General features: G+C 44.5%; 1 protein-coding gene and 1 long non-coding RNA gene across 2 annotated transcripts in view; one reads left to right on the top strand and one right to left on the bottom strand.

The window, feature by feature from the left end:
• The window catches only part of PAFAH2 (platelet activating factor acetylhydrolase 2), a 36170-nt gene extending 17106 nt beyond the window's left edge, over positions 1-19064 (bottom strand). The window contains exons 1-6 of the mRNA XM_074305769.1: positions 18935-19064; positions 9088-9200; positions 8094-8247; positions 7518-7614; positions 4402-4470; positions 4076-4217 (exon numbers count right to left, since the gene is read on the bottom strand). Coding sequence (XP_074161870.1) covers positions 4076-4217; positions 4402-4470; positions 7518-7614; positions 8094-8247; positions 9088-9177 — 552 coding nt within the window. The 5' untranslated portion in view covers positions 9178-9200; positions 18935-19064. The remainder of the gene's footprint in view (positions 1-4075; positions 4218-4401; positions 4471-7517; positions 7615-8093; positions 8248-9087; positions 9201-18934) is intronic.
• LOC141563944 (uncharacterized) lies at positions 18732-21326 on the top strand. The gene is made up of 2 exons (XR_012488544.1): positions 18732-19104; positions 20353-21326. It is a non-coding gene; the product is annotated as an uncharacterized LOC141563944 (long non-coding RNA).
• Positions 21327-24440: the final 3114 nt, after the last annotated feature.

Here is a 24440-nt window from a genome sequence, read left to right as displayed (position 1 = left end):
TTAAACTGTGATTCTTGACCCTATAAGTGATTTCACAATCTGAATGTGGGGATCACAAAAATTATAATTTGTTATCAATAAATGTTTGATTTGCACACCTATTTTTACATACCTATATGCCCATGGTCACATAAAAATTGGGATAACAAGTGGAAAAAGTTTTAAAAGCCCCATTTTAGCCTATATTAGAGAAACCACAGATTTAGAACTGAAAGGAATCTTAAAGGTTCTCTATTAGAGGTGATCTAATACTTCCTTTGTCAAAAGCCCAAAGTGAACTTTACTAACAGCATACAAAGTGAGCAATAAAAATGGGATTCGAACCCAGACCTCTGACTCCCAATTCAGTATTCTAGTGTCCCCTACTATTCTTCCTGGACTCCAAGTTCAATATTCCTTCCCCTTTACCTGGGTACCTACCAGACTGTCAAGTCTAAAGGGTCCTATCAGGGAAGAGAACAGAATTGCGCAGGAGGTAGGAGCAGGACATTCAGAGAAAGAGGCCTTATTTAATTGTGTAATTTGGACAAAGTGAACATAATGCTTTGAAGAACAACAGACAAAGAAGTTGATGATGTTGCTTTTCCATGATGTATTATGTATGTATTATGAAGTGGTATTGGAAAAAAAGGGACAGACAACAGAGATGGGGGCTCCTCAGGGCCTAACAAAAGTCTTCTGAAGACCATTAAGGAGGGCTCCTTGTTATCGTTTTACTTGTATAAATAACATGGTATAATATATAAGCCTGTTATGATTCTTACAAGGTACTAAGACAGTGGAATTGATAGAGACAATAATTATCTAATTTAGCATGGTTCAGTATGTTTGATCTGATCCTATAAGGAGATGTTATGGGCCAGAACTTGAAACAAGGTACTCAGTGGAAGTGAGGAGACAATGGTCAAATCTAATTAGCATTGGTTTAATCCTACAACAAATAATGGCTTCCTAATGTTGTAATGATTGGTGTGTACTCAGTGTATAGCATATAAGCAAGAAGCTCTCAGGGCCAGACACAGAAGCCCACAAGCCCACTCTTTTGGAGGTGGAGTGAGATTCATTCAACTTCCACCTTTGTGCTGGCTGGAGACATTGGGAAGATGAGAGGCTGAAGCTGGCAGAGGCAAAGGCCTAGCAGTAAGAGCTCTCGGGAACCAAGGAGAGAGAAAGGTCTCTAAGAAAGTTAACCGGGCCCAAGGAAGGAGACAAGACTTGGAAAGAGAAAATAAAGGATTTGGACTTAATCCCTGGTTGCACTTGTGATAACTGAACTGAAACTAAGGCTGCCTCCAGAAACTCCCCAGGAAACCTGCTCCCAGAGAACATTATATTCTAGAGAAGAACATTACATGTTGGTGCCTGAACGTGGGACCAAGAACCTTCATCTGTGACCCAGAAATCAGAATGAGTACAACAAGGAAACTTTGTTAAAGAGCTAAAGTAGAATTTCAGCTGAAATGGGACAGATGTTTAGAAAACAGCCTGTTTTTCCTCATCAAGGAAAATGTGTAGAGAGCATTGTCTTATGAAAAGCCAAGGATTGATTTTAATTTGGGAGTAGATCACTGAACTTTTAGAAACTGTACTGTATACATCTCCTTGGTTCTCTATGGAAAAAGAATTGGATCTAGACGAGTGGAAATTAGTAGGAGAGCAACTAGGTGAATACTACAATTCCAATCCAAACTCAATATCCAAAAATACACTTAATACATATAATTTAATATAACTGGCTTTAAGAAATTATGTAAGTGTTAGAATAAGGAAAAAGATGAAAGAGCAGGAGAGGGAGAATCCAAATAAACTAGGTGAAAAGGATGAAGAATCAGATAAGAATGGAGTTAAGTACAATTCTGAGTGTGGCACTTCATAACAGGAGCATGTCCCATCCCCTGACCTACTTCCCTCAATTAACTCTTCATGGGTGGAGGGAGAAGAAGGAGGTGGAGAAGCAGTGCCACAACCACCTATGAAGCACCCTATAACAAGATTACAAAGGGCATCCGTCAAGGCAAAAAATGAAGGACAGGATGTATCTGATTTTATAAATGCATACCCTGGATTGAAGAGCTTGACTCTTCGGGTCAAAAAAGGAGAAGATATATTCCTTTTGATCTGGAAAAAATTAAGGATTTGAAAAAGGTTGCACTCTTTATGGGGCTGCATCATCTTATGTTAAGATGTTACTAAATAATTTGTCTTATGAAATCCTAACGCAGAGTGACTGGAAATCCATAACAAGGACATGATTAGAATCTGGACAAAACTTGTTGTGGCTTTCAGAGTATCATGAATTATGTAGGATTCAAGTCAGACACAACAGGCCAATGGAAGTTAAGACACAAGTGACTTTTAACCAACTAGCGGGTAAAGGTCAGTATGGAGAGAATTCAGAACAGATTAATTACCCCACAACAGCTTAGGAGCAGATTACAACTGCTGCAGCAAAAGCTTGGGGTTCCCTCCCCAGACAAAAAATCGAGGGGAAGCCTTCACAAAAATAAAGCAAGGTCCCAATGAACCCTGTGCAGATTTTGTGGGACGTCTGCAGACAGCTGTCACAAGAACCATTGGAGAAAATGCAGGTACAGAAATGACCAGACATCTGACTAAGGAAAATGCCAATAAGATTTGCAGAAGAATTATAGGGGGACTACACAAAGATGCTCCTTTAGAAGAGATCATAAGACGCTGTGCCACAGTGGGCACAAGTACTTATACCCAAACTATGATGAACGTGGGAAGACAGGGTCCTCCTGGCAAGGGACTTCTAGAGAAACTCATCAATGTTTTCAGTGTGGAAAAGTTGGACATCTAAAAACTCAGTGTAGATATAGAAATAGAATGAGAAGACAGGCTGAAAGAAGACCCAAAACCCCATGTCCAAAATGCCACAAGGGCTTCCATTGGGCCTCAGATTATAGATTGACCCAAGGAAATGAGAGGCAGGGCCCAGCTCCAAGATATCATACAAAAGACAAGTGGGGCATGATGGCAGCTGAGTTTACACCCAGAGAAGTTCAGGACTCTGATGTGATCAATCAGCCAAAAATCAATCACATGGTAGAAAGGGATTACAACTGGAGAAAATACAGGCTTTTTAAACCAACAGGGCAGTGTCCAGTGCAAACAGCTCCAATGTAATTGCCAGATGATGATGAGAGATTCAGAAAGTGGAAAATAGAAGGGACTAGATAGGTTGTTAACCTGGGAGAGAGGATTTGCTTCTATTCCTACAGATGGAGAAAGAAACAGATGGGTGGCAATGAGCACCTGAAGAGAGACAGGAGAAAAACCTCAAAACAAAGGGAAAGACCTAAGAACAAAATCTACAGGAATCATTGGATTCCCTAACACAAGATGAGACTATTGCAGGACTTCAAAAACTTGCAGGAATTATTGGATTCCTGGCACATGAACTAATGGACAATAGATTCCTTTTGGACTGTTTCTAGGACTTGGACATGTATAATTCCTCATGTTGATTCATGTTATGTGTTACATCACTGTGTTATGTTACTATGTGCTTATGTAATTTATGTAATTATGTGTAATACCTCCCATATTGATGGATTTATGTATATCTGTGTTAAGAGGGAGCCCCTTCAGAAACCCGCTAATCTGATTTGATTTCCCATTTCCTTTGGTGTTTTCATCTCCTTTCCTGAGATGTCTCAGGAAGGATGTGATCACCTCTTTTTATGGTGTTTTTCACTCCTTTTTTGAGCAGTCAAGGAAGGTGTGATCACCTTCTTTTTTGGAGTTCTCACCTCTTTGAAAAGTCAGGGAGATCATGACCACCTATGTTCTAAATCAAAAGAAAGCGGGAGATGTTATGATTCTTACAAGGTACTAAGACAGTGGAATTCATAGAGACAATAATTATCTAATTTAGCATGGTTCAGTATGATTGATCTTATCCTACAAGGAGATGTCATGAGCCAGAACTTGAAACAAGGTACTGAGTGGAATTGAGGAGACAAGGCCTTCTGCAACAGCAGCTCTGAGTGGGTGAGGAAGACTCAGGCCCGGGGGGAGGGTCAGGACACACCCTTCCCTGGCACAAACTCACCTGGGGATTTCGAATCCGGAATTCTTTCTCCCCTTCTTCCACCCTGCGGTAGGCGATCCACTCTTCCTCCAGTGACCCAGCCTGGGGACAGCTCTCCCCCGTAGCATGCTTGTAGAAGTAGGTGGCTGAGGCAGAATGGTCCCTTGAAAGACATAGGGCTGACTGGAGGAAGGGGAGGGGAAGAGAGAAGGCATTCTTCAGCCCCACTCTCTCCCTCCGCCCGCTCTCTATTTGGCCCCTGACACTTGCTGGGTCCCCCAAGAAGAGAAAAAAAGCTAGAGGGCAGTTTCCAGAGCTGTCCCCTCCCCCTTGGGTCTATCCCTCACCTGTGCTCTGGTACAGCCACCACAAAGCCACGAGAAGCCAGCTCCATGCAGAAGGCAGAGTACACGGTCCTGAGGAGACAGTAGAGAGCAGACAGACTGAGCAGAAGACAGGCCTCCTTGTCCCACAGGAGCCACAAAGGCTGGTTTGGGGCAAGACTTATGAGGTCCTTCACTTGCCGGCTCCCTCTTCCTGACTATGACACCTGTTTCCTTTCGGCTCCAGATCCCCTTCTTCGGGAAACCATGGGGAATTCACCCCACACATTCTCTAAGCCCAGGCAATCACAGCCCTTCCCTCCCTCTCTTGGCACTTCAGCACTGTTTTATGTCTGCTGATTACAGAATTCTAGCATCCGGGTGGGACCCCGTCCCAGAATCCAACCTGTACCTGCCCAGGGGTCTTCTGGACAGTGTCCCAGACAGGAGAGCTTTTCTGGATCTCCTCCTGATCTTCAAACTCTTAGAGCCCATGCAGCCTGTCCTCCCAATGGGACCCAAAGGGTATTTCCCCCGGGTGCTTGGACTCTTCCCAGAAAAGAAAGGGAAGCTCTTTCTCCTTTCTTGCTTCACTTTAATTCTCTGGACTCCAGGCTGTTTTGGTTGTTCTTCACTTGTCCCTTTTCTACCAGTGAGCTTTTCCTGCTCCTTCCATTTTGAGAAGGCCCATGTGAGGCACAGCCTTCGCTCCAGGCCCCCTCCATGCCTCTACTCTGGTGTTTTCCTTGATCCCCTCTGCTTCTTCATGGAAGCTCCCTGGTTAGAATGGAAGCTCTTTGAGGACAAGGTGTCTAACTTGTGTTTCCAGGGCTTAGCACTATGCGGGGCATACAGTGACTGCTTAATAAATGCTTGTTGCCTGTTCTTGTTTACCTCTGATCTGTCTTCTCCCATGGCCAAGGAAGAGTTTGGCAGCAACAGGGAGACCATGGCTGGTAAGGAGAGCCCCAGATAACTGGTTGATTATTGTGGCAAAGGTAGCAGAGGGAGGGAAATAAGGGGAAGGAAGCTGAGGAAGCTTCCCCACCTGCCCCATATCATGCAGTGTCTTTCCCCATCAGAGTATTGCTACTCACTCACACATGGGTGAACATATTTAGTCAGCTTGGCAGAAGCTAGAAAGTCAGAGAGAGACCACGGATGTCTGGGGACGAGAGGACATTCCTCAGGCTGGCGTTCAAAGGCTTTCCAGTAGGCCAAGGATCACACAAGAAAGCACCCTAGATGAGCCCTGAGAGGCCTGGCCTCCTTCCTGCCCCCACCACTTATTTTTGTGGCTCAGGGAGCTTGCTGCCAATCTGTCCCTTAGTTTCCTCATCTGTAAGATGAGGGGTTTGCAAGTTCTGGAGCTGAGTCCTGGCACTCTCTTAGTTGAAGGACTCTGGGGAAATCACATATGTCAGCCTGAGCATCAATTTCACGAGTGTGATCCGTACACCATTCACCTTACAGGGCTGCTGTAAGAAAGCACTTTGTAGGTCTTAAAAATGCCACAGAAATGGGGATGCTTATTATCCAAATCTAGGATTCTGCAGCACTTCCTGTCTTGTCACCTCACGATCCTATTTTCTCACAGAAGTCTTTTGCTAATCACCATTCCATGAAAACAGTGGGCATTTTCCAGCCCCCACACCCTGGCTCTTCACCTAATTACACCAGACCAATACAGCCCAGGGCACTGGTTCCACCTCCATCTGGTCAAGGGCCAGCTCACCTGCTCTCTGCTGAAGGAGGCCTTCCCCAACTTGTTATGCCCCTGCACTTCCACTGCTGATAATAAGACCCTTCTATGTCTTAATATGTCACTTTCCATCTCGAACTGGGTTTCCCACGCACATTTCTCAATCCCCTTAGTAGACTAGAACTCCTCGTGGGGGGAGGCTGTTTTACTTAAGCTTGAGTTTCTCTCACTATGGTGAACTATCTACCTAATCCACATTTGCTGAATGAATCAAAAGACTACCAGAAAGAAGATATGATCCTTCCTTTGAAGAAGCTGGCCACCTAAAGATTGTCCATCAAAGTACTCTGCCAATGCCTTAATGTGGCACAGAGGGCCTTCCGGCCTTTGAAACCTACACTAGAGGGGTATAAGCCCTGGCAGACCCTACCCAGCAGAAAGGGCATTATGCAGAGCTACAGCGTGTTTGCCACCTGAGAACTCATCCCTAGAGGGCTGGTGATGAAACTTCTGACCAGAGTGACTCTTGAAGCCTTATCAATGACGATGAAGCAAGATTTGGCCTAAGTCGGCCATAAAGATGAAATACTAAGGCATTAGCACAGATTAGCCTAGATTAGAATCTGTCAATTACAAAAATGGAAGGAGAAAATTCACAAGATTCAGAGGGAGACCAGACCACGGTTTGGAAGTTGACGTTTAAGAATCTCATTTGGAGTCATGAATGGCTTAGCAAATGTAGAATATTCTTTGACCATTTCCTCCCATGAAAACAAAGAGCACCATCCGGCCTGATAATTACATCTATACAGCATGTCATAGTTTTTTTAATTAAAGCTTTTTATTTTCAAAACATATGCATGGAGAATTTTCAACATTCACCCCTGCAAAACCTCATGTTCCAAGCTTTTATCTCATATTTTTAAAGGTAAATCTTCTGTATATTTCAGTAAAGGGGAGGGGTTAGTGAAGTTAGAGGGGAAGGTATCTGAGGTAGGGAAAGGATTGGGGTCATCCTGGAAAGACTTCATGGAAAAGGAACTCACATAGAAGGAAAACCTAGTTTCTTACAGACACCGTAAATGCAGTCAAGAGATAGGAGTTGAGTCTCTATGCTGCTTGCCAGCTATACTAAACTGTGAGCAAATAATGACCTATCTGGGCTTAGTTTTTCTCATCTACAAAATAGGAATAATGACATTTACATTGTAGCACCTGCCTTGGAAGGTAACGAGTCAACTGCTTTGTAAACTATAGATTTTGATAGGAACATAAGCCAATACAAAATAGATAGCAAATGGAAAGAAAGTACTATTTCTCCACTTACCTGCTGCCCTCTGGCAGTGAGGCCCATAGTATAACAGTGCAGATTAATAACGTTATTGGATTAGTAACTTTCACTGCGCAAAAGATGGGAGAAGCAGAGGAGAGCTCTCACCTGAAGGCTCCCAAGCCATGGGAGAAAATGATCAGTGGGTACCCAGAGCCCTGTGGTTTAAAGCGGCCATTCCAACTGATGGGGAGGCGGCAGGACCCTAGGAGAAACACAGAAAATGGAACTCCCTATTACATCGGAGTTGGTAGCGTCAGGGGCTAAGTGAATACAAGTGGGAGTAAGGGCCCTTCCCTGATTCCAAAAGTACTTATCACATATCATTACTAGCCCACCAGTCTCTTGGGAAAGATGAGAATAACACAGAAGTTAGGGTTAAATATGGTGAAAGGGGAGGATGAGGTGGAGAAAACACATTTCTAGGGGGCAGGGCTTCTAGGGATAGATCATGTCATCCAAGAGGGAACAACAGGAGAGAGGAATACGTAGGCTACCGTGTCAGCCACTGTAGAGAGCAGTAGGTACGAGCCCATTCTTTGAGCAATGCTCACTAGGACAATCCAGTCCAACGTTGGCTTGCAGGCTCTGTTCCTTTCACTTCCAAAATTGTCATGCCTGTTTAGGCACTTCTCCAGTAGCAGATAAGGGGAAAGAGAAGCAGGAGGTCAGTCCTACCCTTACCCATAGCTACGTTGAACAGCATTCCCCCCCAGCGCTTATTGATGCGCAGAAAGTCCGCCAGGCCAACGCAGTATTCATATCGGGGAATCCATAAGGGCTGCTCAACTTCCCCCTCAGTTTCTTGGCAGGGGTAGAAGAGGCGGAAGAAACTACCCTGTTGGAGAGAAGGCAATGGCTGTTCAAGACAGGCAACTAACTTCCCTGCCCGGCTATAGCCCAAATCCCTGCAATTTGGAGAATATAACCCAGTGCTCCAAGATATCGGTCTAAAAGGTTACTTTTGCAGGCTGGTCACAAGAGGAAAGCCACAAATTTATCCTACATAGTAAGAGGTAGCAGAGCTAGCAGGAACTGAGTGCCCATGGTAAGAGAGGAATCAGAATGAGAAAGAGAAAGAATGAGAAATAATGCAGAAATAGATAAGTGAAGAATAAAGCAAGAAGAAACTAAAGGAGAGAGGAGGAGATAGAGGACAAGATGTGGAGGGGATGATCTGAGAAAGGAGAGGAAGAATTTCTTCCCCTGTGGAGAAATGGGGAGCCAGAGTAGATCAACACTGACCTCAGAGGGGCCAACCTGACTTCTAAGAGTCAGATGCACCCTGACCCATGATCCATCTGTTCTTCCATTTTTAGAAGCTGCTAAAGATGAGATCAGAGAACTCTCTCATTAGTGCATCTGTTACAACCCCTCCCCCTGGAAGGGTTAATGGACTGAAAGATGTCTCTAGTGACTGAACTCTAGAGGCCCTTTCCAAGTCTTTCCCATAACCTAGCCTATTTGAGAGAACCAACCATTAACCCTCTCTAAGGCTATTTCTAATGGGAAAGGAGGAATCTAAGAGGACTGATCCTCACAGCTCTATCACCAGAATAAATTCTATTTGGGAACTGGCAGTAAATTGTCATCACATGAAATGTTGGGAGAAATGGAGAAACAGAGAACTCTGGGCAGTCAGAGGAAGGGGGAGAAGGACTGAGGTGACGCAGCATACCTGGCGAGTCTGGCCTTCCATCACATCTCCACAGCCTACAAGATGGGGGCCAGCTACGGGCGGAAGCCCCAGGGAAGGGCTGACTCCCATGGCATCCAATGGTCGGCTCAAACCTGGAAGGATGACACAAGCAGCTGAGTCGGATGGCTGAGGCAGAAGAACCAAGAAGGATGCAGGAACAGCCTCCCACTGGCTTCCTCTATGTGTTTCCTGTTGATCATTCCTTCCATCCACCAGTCGAACTGTGAAACTTGTGCAATGTTGGTTCAGTCAGACAAGGGCAAAACCCTCTTGTATCCCTTAGAATGGTAACTTTCCACTGCACCATACTATATTCACTGAGTACCCAGAATTATTCCAGATACTGTATTTATTAGTAATAATAATGATGATGTTAAAAGCTAGAACTTATATAGTGCTTTAAAGTTTGAAAAGTGCTTTACAAAAATTATCTCATTTAATCCTTACAACAACCTTGGGAGGGAGGTCTTATTATCCTCATCTGACAGATGAGAAAACTGATGCAGACAGTAGTAAAATGACTTTCCCAGGGTCGCACAGTTACTAAATGTCTGGGACTAAATTTGAACTTGGTGTTCAAACTTGGTCCAGCACCACTTAGATGCCAAGAATTCATTGTCAAAATCAGATATTGTTAGTGCATTTTCTATCTGATTTGACTCTGTAAGTGGTTTTATTCTGTAACCATACTCTGTATTCTATGTAAGCCTCTTTGTCTCTGAGTGAAGAAGCTTATGAGTTCAAAAGTTCAGTCTCTCTAGGAAGTTAAATACCAAAGGCTTAAGTTTTCCCACTTTCACTGTTGGTTTAAGGAAGTTCTATTCTCATGACACATGACACACCATCTTAGCATCCTACAAGAGTTGTGTGGGTTAAACTTGAGAAGCGGGACTAACTGACCTTTTCCCATCTTCAGCAATTAAAATGGTGGTTTTGCTTAATCCCCCAGGGGCCAGTGAGCCTATATACCTTGGTCCCAATCAGTGACCTCAGAATGCATTAGGACTCATTAATGCACATAAACATTTGTTAGAGATAGAGAGAAGTGGTCTATGTTCCACAGGAGGACTACATCCACTTTTTTTTTTTTAATGTAACCAATCATGATCTCCAAACTCTATGACGTTACCAAACTTAATATGATTTATGTTGTTTTTTAAAAAGTTTTATGCTTATAAAACGGAGTTGTACCTTCAGTTCTGGATCTCTGACCAGAGGCAGTATCACTGACCATCCTTTATCAATAGGTTTAGTGCCCTATTAATAAAACAACTTGCATGAAGAGTTGCCTCAGTTTACCTTTTGGTTAAATTTCACACCTGACATTACTCAACAACCTTGTTAAACCTCTGATGGGCCAGGTGGGAGGCAGCATGGTTTAATAGAGAGAAAGCCAATTCTGGAGTCAAAAAGATCTGGGTTCAAATTCTCACTTCTGACAAAAACTGGCAAATCACCTACTTGTTTTCTAAGACAAAGTGCTGAGAAGGTAACAGAGACATTGGTATTTATTCAGGGAATTTTTTATATCTGAGTTGCCGAGACTGATAAAATCCCAGATGTAATCCTTGGCTTTCTGGATCAGAGACTGTCCTAGGAGCTGAAGATGCCAAGAAGAGACTGCTAGTTTCCTCAAAGAGCTTAAAAACTACTGAGGAAATACATGTGCACAAGGAGTTATGGGAGATATGGATATACAACGTGAAAGCAAAGGAAAAGGGAAGGCAAGCATTAGTCAGAGGGATCTGGAGAAGCCTCCTGGGGAGTAAGCAATTGGGTTGGAAGATGCTTTTGGGCATGGGGAACAGACTTGCAAAAGCATGGAAGTGGGAGATGGAATACTGAATATAGGGAAGAACAAATAGGCTGGTTTTCTTGGAACATAAAAATTGTGATGCACAGGCAATCAGCCTGGTTAAGTAGCATGGACTCAAATTGTGAAAGATCTTAAATGCCGAACAGAGGAGTCTGCGTTTTATCCTAGAAGCAGCAAGGAGCCACTAAAGCTTCTTGATCTTCATGTGTGAGCTCTGTGCTCAGCAACTGCCTGCTGCAAACCACAGAGTCAAACATGAGAGCCTTTGATGGGCACAGGGCTCATCTTCCCAGGCAGCAGGAGACCCTATGGCACCAAAGAGGAGGTCAGGTCACATCAAGGGCCCCCAGGACCAGAGCCCTGCCTCTGGGAAACAGCCCCACTGAAAGGGCAATCAGAAGGTGGGCAGCTGTTACCCACAGTGCTCCCCCAGTCCCTAAAAGCTGGGGGCGGGGAGATCAGAACTGCCAGGTGGTGACTGGATCAGTCTGTTCAGAAAACTTTTCAGCAGTTTGCATAGTGAAGGCCACAAAGGAAGGAAGCTGAGAATAATGTCCTCAAGTCTAGGCAAGGACAGACCTGTCAACCACCAGCTTATGCCATCTCGTACTGGTTATCTACAATATACTGAGAAAAGCTGCAGAGTAGGCAGGAATTCCTCAGTCTGTATCGCTCCAGGCCTGCAGTATTGCAAAGTTTTCTGGGTGGTACCCACTGGCTCACATCGGTAACTGGCTGTATCACTGGTCGGCTTCAAGAAAGCCTCATAATTCATCTTTAAGCTGTTCTTAATCTCTTGCCTAAAAATAAATCCCATAACAGTAGCCACCAGCTCCACCAAGAAAATGAGGGTCAGATTGATGTGGTCAGATCTTACTTTAGGAATATTCCAGTGGAGGAAGACTATTAAAATAGTATGGGCAATATGCATCCAGAAAAAGAACTAAGGAGACTGAATGCAAATCAACAGATACCATGTTCACTTTTTAAAAATTTTTTTTCTCTCCCATAGTTTTTCTTTTTTTTGTTGATTTTTCTTTCCCAAAATGATTCATAAAGCACTGTATGTTAAAAATAAATTAAAAATTAAATTAAATTAAAATTTAAAAAAATAGTATAGACAAGAGGGGAATGAGGGCTTGGGTAAGAATGGTAGCTGTGATAAGTAGGGAGAAGAGGACGGATGTAGGAGAGGTCAGGGAGGTAGAATTTACAAGACTTAGTACTTGCCTGAAAAAGAAAAGTTAAATCAAGAATTAAATTAAAATTAAGAATTGAAATTAAAGATGATTCTGTGGTTGTAAACCCCAGAAATACATATGAGATATCTTTTCCACTTTTTAAGTTAATAATCCAGTTGAGAATACAGAACTGTCCTGCATGAAATAATTACAGACTAAGTATTAAACTACAGACCTAACTATAAGAATAGTAGTACAGAGAGAAAAAAAGATCAGCGTACAGTTAGAAAAAGAGTTGGGGCCATGGCTGGGTCTTGAAAAATGAGTAAATAGGACACAGATAAGAAGATGGCAGATAAAAATCACAGAATGTCAGAGCTAGAGACCTTAGAACACTGGCGCTGGGAGGGGCTTAGAACACAGTGTCTCAAAGCTAGGAAGGGCCTGAAAGACAACTAATCTGACCCCCTCATCTTACAAGGGAGAACTGGGTGCCCAGGGAACTGACCTGTCCACTCTGAGGAGTGGCAGAACAAGGCCTGGACTTGAGCTCTTTTGGCTGAAGCAAAAGGAATTGAAGTGGATGAAAAAGCAAACTAAGTCTGGTGGGAAGTGCTGCTTCTGAAACCACCAGCCTAGTCTCAATTCCTGCCCAAGCTTTAGGCCGGCATTTAAAGTTCTCTCCCCAGAGACACAACCTACTTCTCCGGCCCTGTTCTTCTCCGCCACGCTGGTCTGCTCACTGCCTCTGGGTGAGTCTGAGACTTCATTTGCCTGTGATGAGGGATCGTCTCGGGGTACCAATGTAGGAAGAAACTTGGAGTCCAGAGACCCAGGCTCAGTGGCCCAGCTCTGTTCATTTCTAGCTTGGAGAACTTATATAAATCACATTACCTATCTAGCCCCTCGTTTCCTCATCTCTAAAACAGAGATAACAACACTGGCACCGAGTTTCTTCTTCTCTAAAACGGAGATAAAAATATCAGCACCATCTGCTTCTCAGAACTGGATGAGATCACTTTGTAAATCTTAACGTACTCTAGAAACAAGTTATTCCACGCTTTTATTTTTATTTTTTACCTTTTTTCCTACCTGGTTTGTCATAATAATATCCTAGCTGCTCTCTTTGTCTTTAAACCTATCTATGCTCCATATCATGAAAACAATTTTACTAATACATATGCATCTCTTAGCCGTGCCCTTCTTCCATTCAAAAACTTATGGTTGCACTCTATTGCTTGCTGAATGCAGTACAAGCTCCTGGTTCTGGCATTCCAGGGCTTTCCACAAACAAGGTCCAGTGGACCATTCAGCTTTATCTCATACTATTCCCATTCATTAATTCTCTATCTTCCTCAAACTGTACTATTTTCATCTTGTCTTCTTCTCTCTGTGTGTCTTTATTTATAACTCTCTTCCATGCCTGTATTGTTCTTCTCCAACCATCAAAATTCCTTCCTTCCTTCAGGGTCTAATTCAGGTACCAGACCCTTCATGAAACCTTCCCTATTTCCTCTTCTCAGAGGAAAGTGATCTCTTCTACTCTGGATGACTTCTGGGAATTAATCTCATTTTCACTTGTTTCATATTAATTTGTGCCTGTGTTGTATTCCTCCCCCATATCCATTAGATTATAAGTACCCTAAGGTTAAGGAGTATAATATTTTTTCTTTTCTTTTTTTGGCTGAGGCAATTGAAGTTAAGTGACTTGCCCAGGGTCACACAGTATCTGAGGCCAGATTTAAACTCAGGTCCTCTGACTTCAGGGCTGGTGCTCTATCATCTGCACCAACTAGCTGCCCTGATTATACTATTTTTTCATCTCTGTCCAGCCCCAAGTACAGGGTAAGTGGTAGTTATTTAATAAATGTTTATGGCACTGAATTAGTACATTAATAGAAGAAGTAGCTTCTTATCACCCTGGCCCTAAGGGGATAGGCTATGAGGCAGAAGAGGAGAAACACTAGAGCAGCAAAGCTGGAGGGAGGTCACTAAAGAGAAATGCCCAAGGAGGGCACTTGGGGGAACTCGTCAGGAGAAAGGAGTGAAGCCTGAGAACCCAAGACAGCTGTTTCAGGCTGTTCTGTTGGCCTCCAAGCCCATGGATTCACCAAGGGCCCATCAGAACTGTTCATTAATGAGAGGTCCCTAGAGGCTCATTTTGTCTTCACCTCTGGAATTCCTAATTTTCCTAATTCCATCTTGCAAGTGTTCAGTTCTTTCTGGGTTTATTTACTCTGGTGCCTAAAATCAGCCCAGGAACTACTGCCAAGAAGAACAAAGGGAAAGGTTTGCTCTGGCAGAAGAGGAGGAGGAGGAGGTGAGCTGGCTGCTTGTGTAGAGTCTCTGAATCTCTTTGCTCAGACATGTATGCAATCCAAGTGCAAAATAAATTAGAACATGGTGAGTCCTTAAGAGGAGCCAAAGTCATTAATTCCAAGCCCCTATCTCTTGAAGCCTGTCTCTAGTTCAATTCCTGAGCACTTCTCACTTGAACCACTGCTACGGCCTCCTAATTGGCCTCTCTGCTTCCAGTCTCTCTAATTTATCCTCCATACCTTAACTAAAATAATTCATAAGGCAAAGACAGGATCACTCCTATGCTCAAACTCTTCTGTGGCTCCCCACTGCTTCTAGGAGAAAATGAAAACTACTGAGTTTTCTGTTTAAGATCCTTCACAATCTGATTCTTTTCTGACTTTTCAGCTTTATTTCACATTACTTCCTTTTAAAAATTCAATGTTTCAGCCAAACTGAAACACTAGTTGTTTCCCAAACTGGATTTCCAGCCTTCAAACACTCTCACAAGTCACTTCCCAGACTCCCAATCTGTGACTTCCTTCTAGATTTAGCTGAGGTGTCAACTCCACTGTGAAATTTTCCAGATCTCCCCCACCCTCACCTTAAACACTGTCTCCCTCAGTTTACCTTGTGCTATATTTATTTGTGTATAGATTGTATCCCCCAATAGACCATTTGATTACATGAGGGCTGTTAAATTGATGTTTTGGAGCCCCACTAGAGTGCCTTGCACAATATCTCAATAAATGTTTCCTGAAATGAATTCAAAATATGCATTTCAGCACAGCATAACAAATCGTATGCTGAAAAGTACAGGGTTCAAGTTTTAGTTATAGCTCCCTCCATTTCTTCTTTCCTTTTTTTTTTTTTTTTCTTTCGAGGTGATAAAAACTCTTTTCTTCTCTCACATACACAGTAGGGCTCAAGTCATCTTAAACATCAACTGTCAGTCATCTCTGTTAATGGAAGGACCGACCATACTCATGGGGAAGCCAAAAGGTCCTTTTGGCTTTAGGAAAGTAAACATTTGGGGAGTTGTTATACTTTTTCCCTTTATAGTTTTCATGTCATTTCTGAAGTAAAATGGTGAACGTGAGGTCAGGAAGACCCAAGTTCAAATTCCACCATTAGACATTTTAGCTATGTGGCATTCATCAAATCATTTAACATCCCAGCACTTCAGTTTTCTCCTCAGTCAATGGGACTAACAAGAGAATCAACTCATAGAGTAATTGCAAGGATTAAGTGAGATAACAAATGTGAAATGCTTTGTAAATAGGAGCTACCAATTCTACCTGGCCTGTGGGATTAGGGCAAGTCACTTAACCCCTCAGATCCTCAACAGTAAAATGGAGCTAATACTTGCATCACTTACTTAAGAGTGCTTGGGATCAAAATGATTTTCAAGCAAAATAAAAATGTAGATTATTACTACATTCTTTTATGTGATCTATGAAGGAAGTAATAATTCCTATTTTTATGGTGCTTGAAGGTTTCCAAAATGCTTTTCTCACAATCATCCTCAAAGGTGAATAATTAAGTAGTATGTAACCCCTCCCCAGGCAATTGGGGTTAAGTGACTTGCTCAGGGCCACAAAGTTAGGGAATGTTGAGTATCTGGGGCCAGATTTGAACTCAGGACCCCCTGACTTCAGGGCACTATCCACTGCCCCATTTTGCTGCTTTAAATTGTATGTAATTTAACTAGATTCAATAAATGTCTATCAGGCCCCCACTAGTGTAACTGACCCAAGAGGCATGGATGGGACACAAAAACTATAACAGAGTTCCCTCGCTCCACGGAGCATCTCCTCTGCTGGGAAATACAACATGTACAAAGATATGAGAAAGTATGAACCACTACATACAATTCCCAATCCCTTTATTTTTGACCATCTGCATTTTTGATTTGCTTCACAGGCTAATTGTACACTGTTTCAAAGTCCGATTCCTTTTGTACAGCAAAACAACTGTTTGGACATGTCTACATATATGGTATTTAACTTATACTCTAATGTATTTAACATGTATTGGTCAACCTGCCATCTGGGGGGGGGGGAAGGAAGGGAAAAATTGGAACAAAAGGCTTTGCAATCGTCAATGCTGAAAAATTACCCATGCATATATCTTGTAAATAAAAAGCTATAATAATAATAAAAAAGAGGAAAAAAAATATGAGTCAGTGCAAAAGGATTATAAGGGGGGAAGCGGGAGAACTAACAAACAGAGAGAGGAAGAGTGCTTCATGAAGGAGCTGCCATATAAAGGACGGTCCTGCCCTCAAGGAAGACAAGACTTCTGAAGGCAGAGTTTTGGAGGGAGTGGAGGCCGGGCACGGGGGACAGCCTGTGCAAACACACAACATGGGTGGAATGCTGAGTTTGAGGACAATTTCGCTTGGCTAGAATATAAAGCTCTGGAAGGGGAATAATATAAAATCAGGCTGGAAAGTAGGTCAGACCCAGATTTAAGGTTGTCCTTAAATGGCAAGTAAGTTACCCTTGAGGTAATTGTGAGCCACTGGAGAGTTTGGGGCATTTCATCCTTGGGAAAACAGGTTTGGGATGAAATGATTTGCCCGTGGTTTCACAACCTAAGAATGAGAGAGCTAGAGTCAAATCCAGATCCCCTGCCTCCATCCAGGCCTGTTCTGCTATTCCATACGGCCTCCTTCCTTAGATCTGCATTCTTGTCTGCTACTCTTTGCTTCCCCACCTCCAGCTTTCTCCACTCTCTCCTACAGGGACTAACAGATTACTCTTCCTAACATGCCCAGTGTCTTTCTCTTCCTGCTCCCTCTAGGACTCAGGAAGACCAAGTCCAGATTCCTTTCCTAGCCATTCAAGGTGCTTCATCATCTGACTACTTTTCAAACTTCATCTTCGCAGTGCTCTAGGGCAGATGTCATATACCTGCCACAAACACTCCGGAGTGCAGCCCAAACCACATCAAGATGAAATTAACAAAAATACAATAGAACATAGATAATGTTAATATGTGGTTTTCTAAGTGAACAGGTAACCTCATGAATCCTTATGTACAATCATTTCCGTTGGAGTTTGATACCACTGCTCCAGGAGAAAAGCTGGAAAATGGAGAGGTCGGGCAGCACTGGGGGAGGAGGGAAGGCGGACATGATGGGAAGATGTGGGTTCCAGTTCTAGCTCAGCCACTTACTAACTGTATGACTTGGGGTAAGCCACTCCATGCTCTGTGACTGTTTCCTCATCTTTAGAATGAAAGGCTGGGACTAAACGGCCTTTAAAGTTCCTGCTAGTTTCAAAGCTATGATTCTCAGTGCTGTCAGAGTATAAAGGTTATACTTTTCTCTCAAGAAGTTTGCAGCTCAGTAAGTAGGGAAAACCAAGCACAGGAAATAATTAAGTTTGTTGACAAAGGTCTCGCCTCTTTTTTCTTTCCCTCTGTCCTGACACTTTGAGATGCTGTTTCCCCTTTAAGTGATCCCTGGCCCAGTTCCCTAGTCCTAAGCTCCTTTAATCTTTTCCAACCTATGTGGCACAGGGCTGTTGTGCTGGGAATTCTTCCAGAATCGGGGGAAAGACAAGGATCAGGTTCTAGACCCAACTGCACATCTGTCCGTCTCTTCTAGAGACCCTGGAGGACTGGGAAAGGGCAGAGTTTAAAGGGCCATCATCGCCAAAGGTAGACAGATAAATTTCATCTATATCAGTATCAATGTCCTTTTCAAAATGGAACTTACAAGAAGGAAGCCCCGGTGCCCTTCCATGGGATGGGAAGGGAAACCATTCTATTCTCACACAAATGGAGACCCACCAGCCAAGGGATGTGTATCCAAGGCTGAATCTCTCCTGCCAGGGTTACCCCACCTCAGACCTTATCTTCTGCCCTGGGGGCAACACCTTCCTGAGAGTGGGAGTGGGCTTGGAGGAGACGTCAGGGGTCTCCAAGGCGTCACAGTGCGGGGCTACAAGGAGTCCGAGTCTTTGGAGGGGGGGGGAACAGTAAAGGGACTCATGAGGTATTACTGCGGGTTATTAAGGGTTAGGTACGCTCTGGGAGTCATGGGTTCTCAGTGAGAGGCTCGGGGTATGGCTGTGAGCGGAACTATGGGGAATCTTTGGGGGTGCCCTGAAGGTTGGGGTATCAGGGGGTTATGGGGAGTCATGGAGGGTTCACTGAGGGGGTCAGTAAGGGGGGCTGTGAGGGGTCACTGAGGGGGTCAGTAAGGAGGCTGTGAGGGGTCACTGAGGGGTCAGTAAGGGGAGTCATGGAGGGTTCAGTGAGGGGGCTGTGGGGGGTCACTGAGGGGTCAGTAAGGGGCTGTGAGGGGTCACTGAGGGGTCAGTAAGGGGCTGTGAGGGGTCACTGAGGGGTCAGTAAGGGGGCTGTGAGGAGTCACTGTGGGGGCCAGTGAGGGGAGCCTGAGGAGTCATGGGGTTCACCGAGGAGGTCAGTAAGTGAAGGGCCAAGGAGGAGAGCCGCGGGCCAGGAAGGGGCTCAAGAAGGGACGCCGGACCTGGGGATCATCACCCTAAGTCATACTCACCCTGCCTTGGAGGTCCCTTAGAAATCGACCTTTTACCTTCTGGATCCGTCAGAGCCAGAAGCCGGAGCAGAGACCCCTCCCCCAGCCCCGCTGCCCTCTGGGAGTCAAAGTTCCCGAAAGTGAGAGTCAGTCAGGCGGAAGCCCAGGAAGCTCGGACAGCGCTCTCATCGGTACTACAATTCCCGAAAGGCATCGCGCGCCATCTCGGAGGGCTGTCCTTTAGGAGAAAGGACTACGATTCCCAGAAGGCATAGCTACTCTTTGCTTTCCTCGAGCTAGGCCCTCTATCCTACCCCGCCTTTAGGCCAGACTGGAACGCAGTGCTGCTGCTCCCTCTGGTGGATAAAAAGCAGCTTTTCAGACGCGGGGGGTGGAGAGGGAGGGTACGATTTAGAGTTCCGGCCGAGCGTAGTTTTGTGAATGTTTTATTGCACATAGTATCCCTCCGCCGCGTTTCTGGCCCGGGTAGCACCGAGGAGCGGCTGGTCTCCGAGGATCCCGGACCTGTGGCCTGACATACCCTTCCCACGGCCCGCGAACCGGGTGCCCTGTGATGTGTGGTCACGAGCAATTAAACACCTTTACTGCCGCTGCCCCCACCGACGGGTCAGCCGAGGACCCGTCACTGCCTCGGGCCTGGCCCTCTGTCTGTGGAGACAGCCGCGTGCCGCAGGGCTGGTTCCCCTTCACTCGGGGCATTTACAGTCCCGCTGCTGGGCCCGTGCCTAGAATGCGCGCGCTGCGGCCAGGGAAGGGGCCCGAGGCGGGGTGGGAGCCGCCTCACTCTGCCAGGTTCAGAGCCGCGTCACCGGTGCTGTTGCCACCGTGCGGCCGGCCGGCAGTACTGCGGGGCCCAGGGTCTGACAAGTTCTAGACGGGGTGGGGCAAGGCCCAAGTAGTGCCCGAGGCTGTGATTCATCACCTCCCCCGGTAATTTCCCCGTTGCAGACCTCCCGGACCTTTTTGGGGGGTGTTCACTCCCCACGGACCCGGCTGTCCGGACTCTTGTACAACGTGACCAGAAAGGGGCTGCTGGGATCGGGGACAGGCGGGACGGGAGGTCTGGTCAGCGTCCCACTGACAGGGAGCCCGGGGGCCCTGAGGGGACGTACGGGGGATCTCGCAGGTCTCAGGTGGGGCCAGGTTTGGGGCTGTGCGCCCTGGGGAGGTTGGGAAGAGGTTCTTTGAGCCAGTGTGCAGATAGAGGGGCTGTCTATGAGGCCCCCGTCCAGCGGGCTGCACCTTTATAGAATCAGCAGTCCTTCAGAGGGTGTCCGGATAAAAGCCTCGCTGGCCCGCGGCGGCCGCTCCTGGGCCCTGACCCCGAGGCCTGGCCCGAGCGGCCGGGCTGAGAGCCCTCACTTCCGCTGGGTGTCCCTCTCCCAAGGCCCATCACGAGTGTTTCTCTCTCTCCCGAGGATCCCCCAGGACCCGAAGAAGGCCGCGTGTGAAGCACCAAAGTGGCCGGAACCCTGAGGGCTCTGGACTCCAAGCTCGGCCGCACACTGTTGGATGGGCAGGACTTCCCGTTGCTTGTGCCGATGACTTCCCTCTCCTATCACCCTCAAACTGTGACATACCAGCCCTGCCCTGTGGGGCCTGAGGGCCCGTGGGAACAGTGGGTGGGCTTGCTTGATGGGACCATGGAGGGGCAGCATACCTGGTTTTGCCTGGTTGAATCCTGCCCAACCATGCGGCCTCACAACTGGGTTACCTTTCGGCCGGGCAGTGCATGAAGCGAACACCATGGAATGTCATCACGCCCCCAGGGGAGGTTGTCCGCAGGGCTCCGAGCCTCCGCGTGGAGCAGGCCCTTGATGCTCATACGGCATGACATCCCTTCTGAATGATGAATTTGGACAGACGTGGAAGGTCATGCTGCAACATTGAACGGCTTTTGATCTCCTCATGCTGCCAAAGATAGCGCGCATGCCCTGTTATACGCAAGGGCTGTGTCTTTACCCTTGACCATAGTCATGTCACATCAGCAACCCTACCGACTGTGAGCTCCCGCACACAGGAGGTCCACACCCTTGTGGGGGACCCCGCAGCGGTGCTGGAATAGCCTGGGCTCGACTTGGCCGAACTGCCGACCATCCTCCTGGCTGGTGAACTTGGCCTTCTCCTACGTTAGAGCACACGTAGTTGGGGGTAGGAATGCAGTGCTCGGGCTCAGTCCCACAACACAACCAAGCTGGGCATGGATCCCTGAACAGGTGGAGTGTGAAAACCCAGGCTTCAAGGATCCTGCATCTGCAGTCTGCCATATAGGCTAACAATGATGTAACCATGCTGACTAATGCTTATATAAGTAATCCCTTCTCTGTGCAAGCGCATCTCTCCATGCTTTGGCACGGAGCCACCTTTGTTTGATACTAATAAATACCGAGCTGGAGTTGGGCTGAGAAGGCTGTCTCTCTCTTTTCCTCTCCCCCCTCTCCCCTGGTTGTGATGAGTCGCTTCCCTTTTCTGAGTTTTCACCTCCCAGAAATTCAAGGGGGACCCTTTCTGGACCCCGGGTCTGACAGAGCCACATCCAATTCTGTTTTTAACTCCTAGGAAACTATTTGCTTCTCATCTGAAGGAAAACCTCAAGATTTGCTTTGAATAAGACAAGTCTTCTCTAATTGAAAAGGCCTTGTACAGGGACTCCTAAGACTCATTATTTTATATCCGGATAGTTGTGGGTAAATTATTTCCCTTCCCTGGGCCTCAGTTTCCTTCTTTAAAAATGAGGAATTGGGCTAGATGATCTCCAAAGTCATTTTCATTTTGAAATTCTATGATCCTAACTCTGTAATGCAAGCATTATTTTACCTCCATTTTAAGGAAGGGAAAACTGAAGCCCAAAAAGCAGAGCATCTCATCAAAACTATGTCAGAGACAAGACTAGAATCCAGATTACCCAGCATCCCCATTCACTTTAGCATGTTCTTTTGGAAACAGAAACCCACTCAGTTGCTCACAATTCAGATAAGTTGTACTAGATAAAACCCTTTCTCTCAGCCTTCATCATTGTTTATTTTATACTGGTACATGTTGCATAAAGGCTAAAAGTCAAGGGCTTTTGTTATAGGCGGTAAAGTGAACCAGAAGGCAATGACCTGGTTTTGTCTTTGCTCTGGGATTAAAAGGGACCTTGGAGGCTATCAACTTCAACTTCCTAATTTTACAAATGAAGAAACCAAGGCACAGTATAATTTGGTGACTTGCTTAAGGCCATATAACTAATCAGTGCCTTTTTGCTGTTTAGCTCTTGCTTACTGTTACTTTCACCTCTATCATAGTGGATCTTGGTATTTTAGAAGTTTTTTATTTCAGCTTTTAATTTTGTAGAATTTCTGAAATGAAGTTGAGAAGTTCCAAAATCTCTATTTCAAGTATATTTAGAAACACAAAGATTTTTCTCACTCTAAATATGGCAGCTGTTTGGGACCATGCACTTCAAATCAGCAGCAGACTAGAGCAAAAAAAAAAAAAAAAAAAAAAAAAAAAAAAATAGACAATTTTAGCCTAGCAATAGAGTGACTTTTGTGAACTGTTTTTAGCTAGGTATGGTACCTAGCTATATTGTAACAAACTGTTGTAACAAACCTTTGAAAGAGAGAAGCTTTCTTAGTTACTGTGTCTTAGTAGATGAGAATGCATAACATAATAGATAACCCTGAAGAACTAAATCACAAAAGACAGTAGCACAGAGAAGCTTGATGCTCTGACAAGATCAGAAAAAAGCATGATATCATGCAAGAGCATTGGCTATGTGTGGCATCAAAAGTGTTATTTGCCCAGGCCTTGAGTTTCCTCATGTCACATGTATATTCATTTCCTTTTCCTTTTAAAAAATATTATTTTATTTTTCCAAATAGATGCAAAGATAGTTTCAACATTCACTTTTGCAAAATCTTGTGTTCCAAATTTTTCTTCCCCTCTCTCTCCATCTCCTCTCTCCTAGATAGCAAGCAATCCTATATAAGTTAAACATGTGCAATTCTTCTAAACCTATTTTCATATTCATTATGTTGTGCAAAAAAAAATCAGATCAAAAGGAGAAAAAACACGAGAAAGAAGAAAAAGCAAGCAAACTACAACAAAAAGTTGAAAATAGTATGCTATGATCCACTTTCAGTCTCCATAGTTTTCCCTCTGGATGCAGATGGATCTTTCCATTCCAACTTGGAATTTCCTTGAATCACCTCATTGTTGAAAAGAGCCAAGTCCATCACAGTTCATCATCATATAATCTTCTTGTTGCATACAATGTTGTCTTGGTTCTGTTCACTTCATTTAGCTTCAGTTCATGTAAGGTTTTTCAGGATTTTCTTAAATCAGCCTGCTCACTATTTCATATAAAAAATAAATAATATTCCATTACATTCATACAAATACTCACTTTCGTTGTTGCTGTTGTTGTTTGTCTTTTGTTCTGGAAGATCATGACATCAGAGAGGTGATGCCATGATATGCAAATGAATTGGATTTAAGGGAGGGAAAGCTGTGCAAAGTCACCTGTCTCACTTTCTCCTCCAGAGGCATTTAGCTCCACTGGTAAGATATACATGAGGATGGCTAGAGATGGCTGTCAATTCACTTTCATACATTTTAATGACCATCTCTTTACCTTATTTGTGTGCCCTTACACAGTGGTGATGAGATTGAGTGTAGGAGTTTACTTGATGTGTTCAGTGGGGACAGAATTATATTTTCACTTTATTTGCTATGCCATTTGATTAAATGTCTTTAGTTTTGAACCAATTTATTTTTTGGATAGCTGGTTGAATTAGCTATTGGAGCCTTATAAGCTGTGCTTGTGAATTGGTGCTGACCTACAGAGTGTTCTGAACCTGTGGTGGTTTTTCTGTGAGCTCATGTGAGATAGAGGGTGCCCTATACACTACATACCAACTGTTTTACTCTCTTGATGCTCATACAGGGTAAGGAGCTTCTCAGCAAGTCCCATTGTAATAAAGGCCCTTGACTTTTTGCCCTCACCACCAAAACACAGAAGTTCACGTTTGTCAGTGAAAGGGGGTCCTCAGAAAGCAACTGTCCCAATTCAGATGTGAACCAAAATCCTTTCTACAACATTCCTAACAAGCATTCAGATTTTTCCTTTTTTTTCTCAACAGTAGTTATTTTTACCAATTACATGTAAAGATAGTTTTCAACAATCATTTTTGTAAGATTTTCAGTTTCAAATTTTTTTTCTTTCCCTTACTTCTACTCTTCCCAAGACAGCAAGCAATCTGATATGGTTATACATGTACAAACATTTTAAGTATGTTTTCATATTAGTCATGTTGGGAAAGAAAAATCTAAATAAAAGAGGAAAGCCACAAGAAAAAAAGGTGGAAATAGCATGCTTTGATCCACATTCAGTCTCCATAATTCTCTAGATGCAAATAACAGCCTCTTAAAAACTTTTAGTAAAGGGAAAACCTGTTACCTCCTAAAGAACACTGTTCCACTTTTAATTCAATGTTAAAAATCTTACCTTCCTACAATTCTA

The sequence above is a fragment of the Sminthopsis crassicaudata genome, chromosome 3, assembly GCF_048593235.1.
Source record: "Sminthopsis crassicaudata isolate SCR6 chromosome 3, ASM4859323v1, whole genome shotgun sequence".
NCBI classification, from domain to species: domain Eukaryota; kingdom Metazoa; phylum Chordata; class Mammalia; order Dasyuromorphia; family Dasyuridae; genus Sminthopsis; species Sminthopsis crassicaudata.
This window is presented reverse-complemented; position numbering and strand designations above follow the sequence as displayed.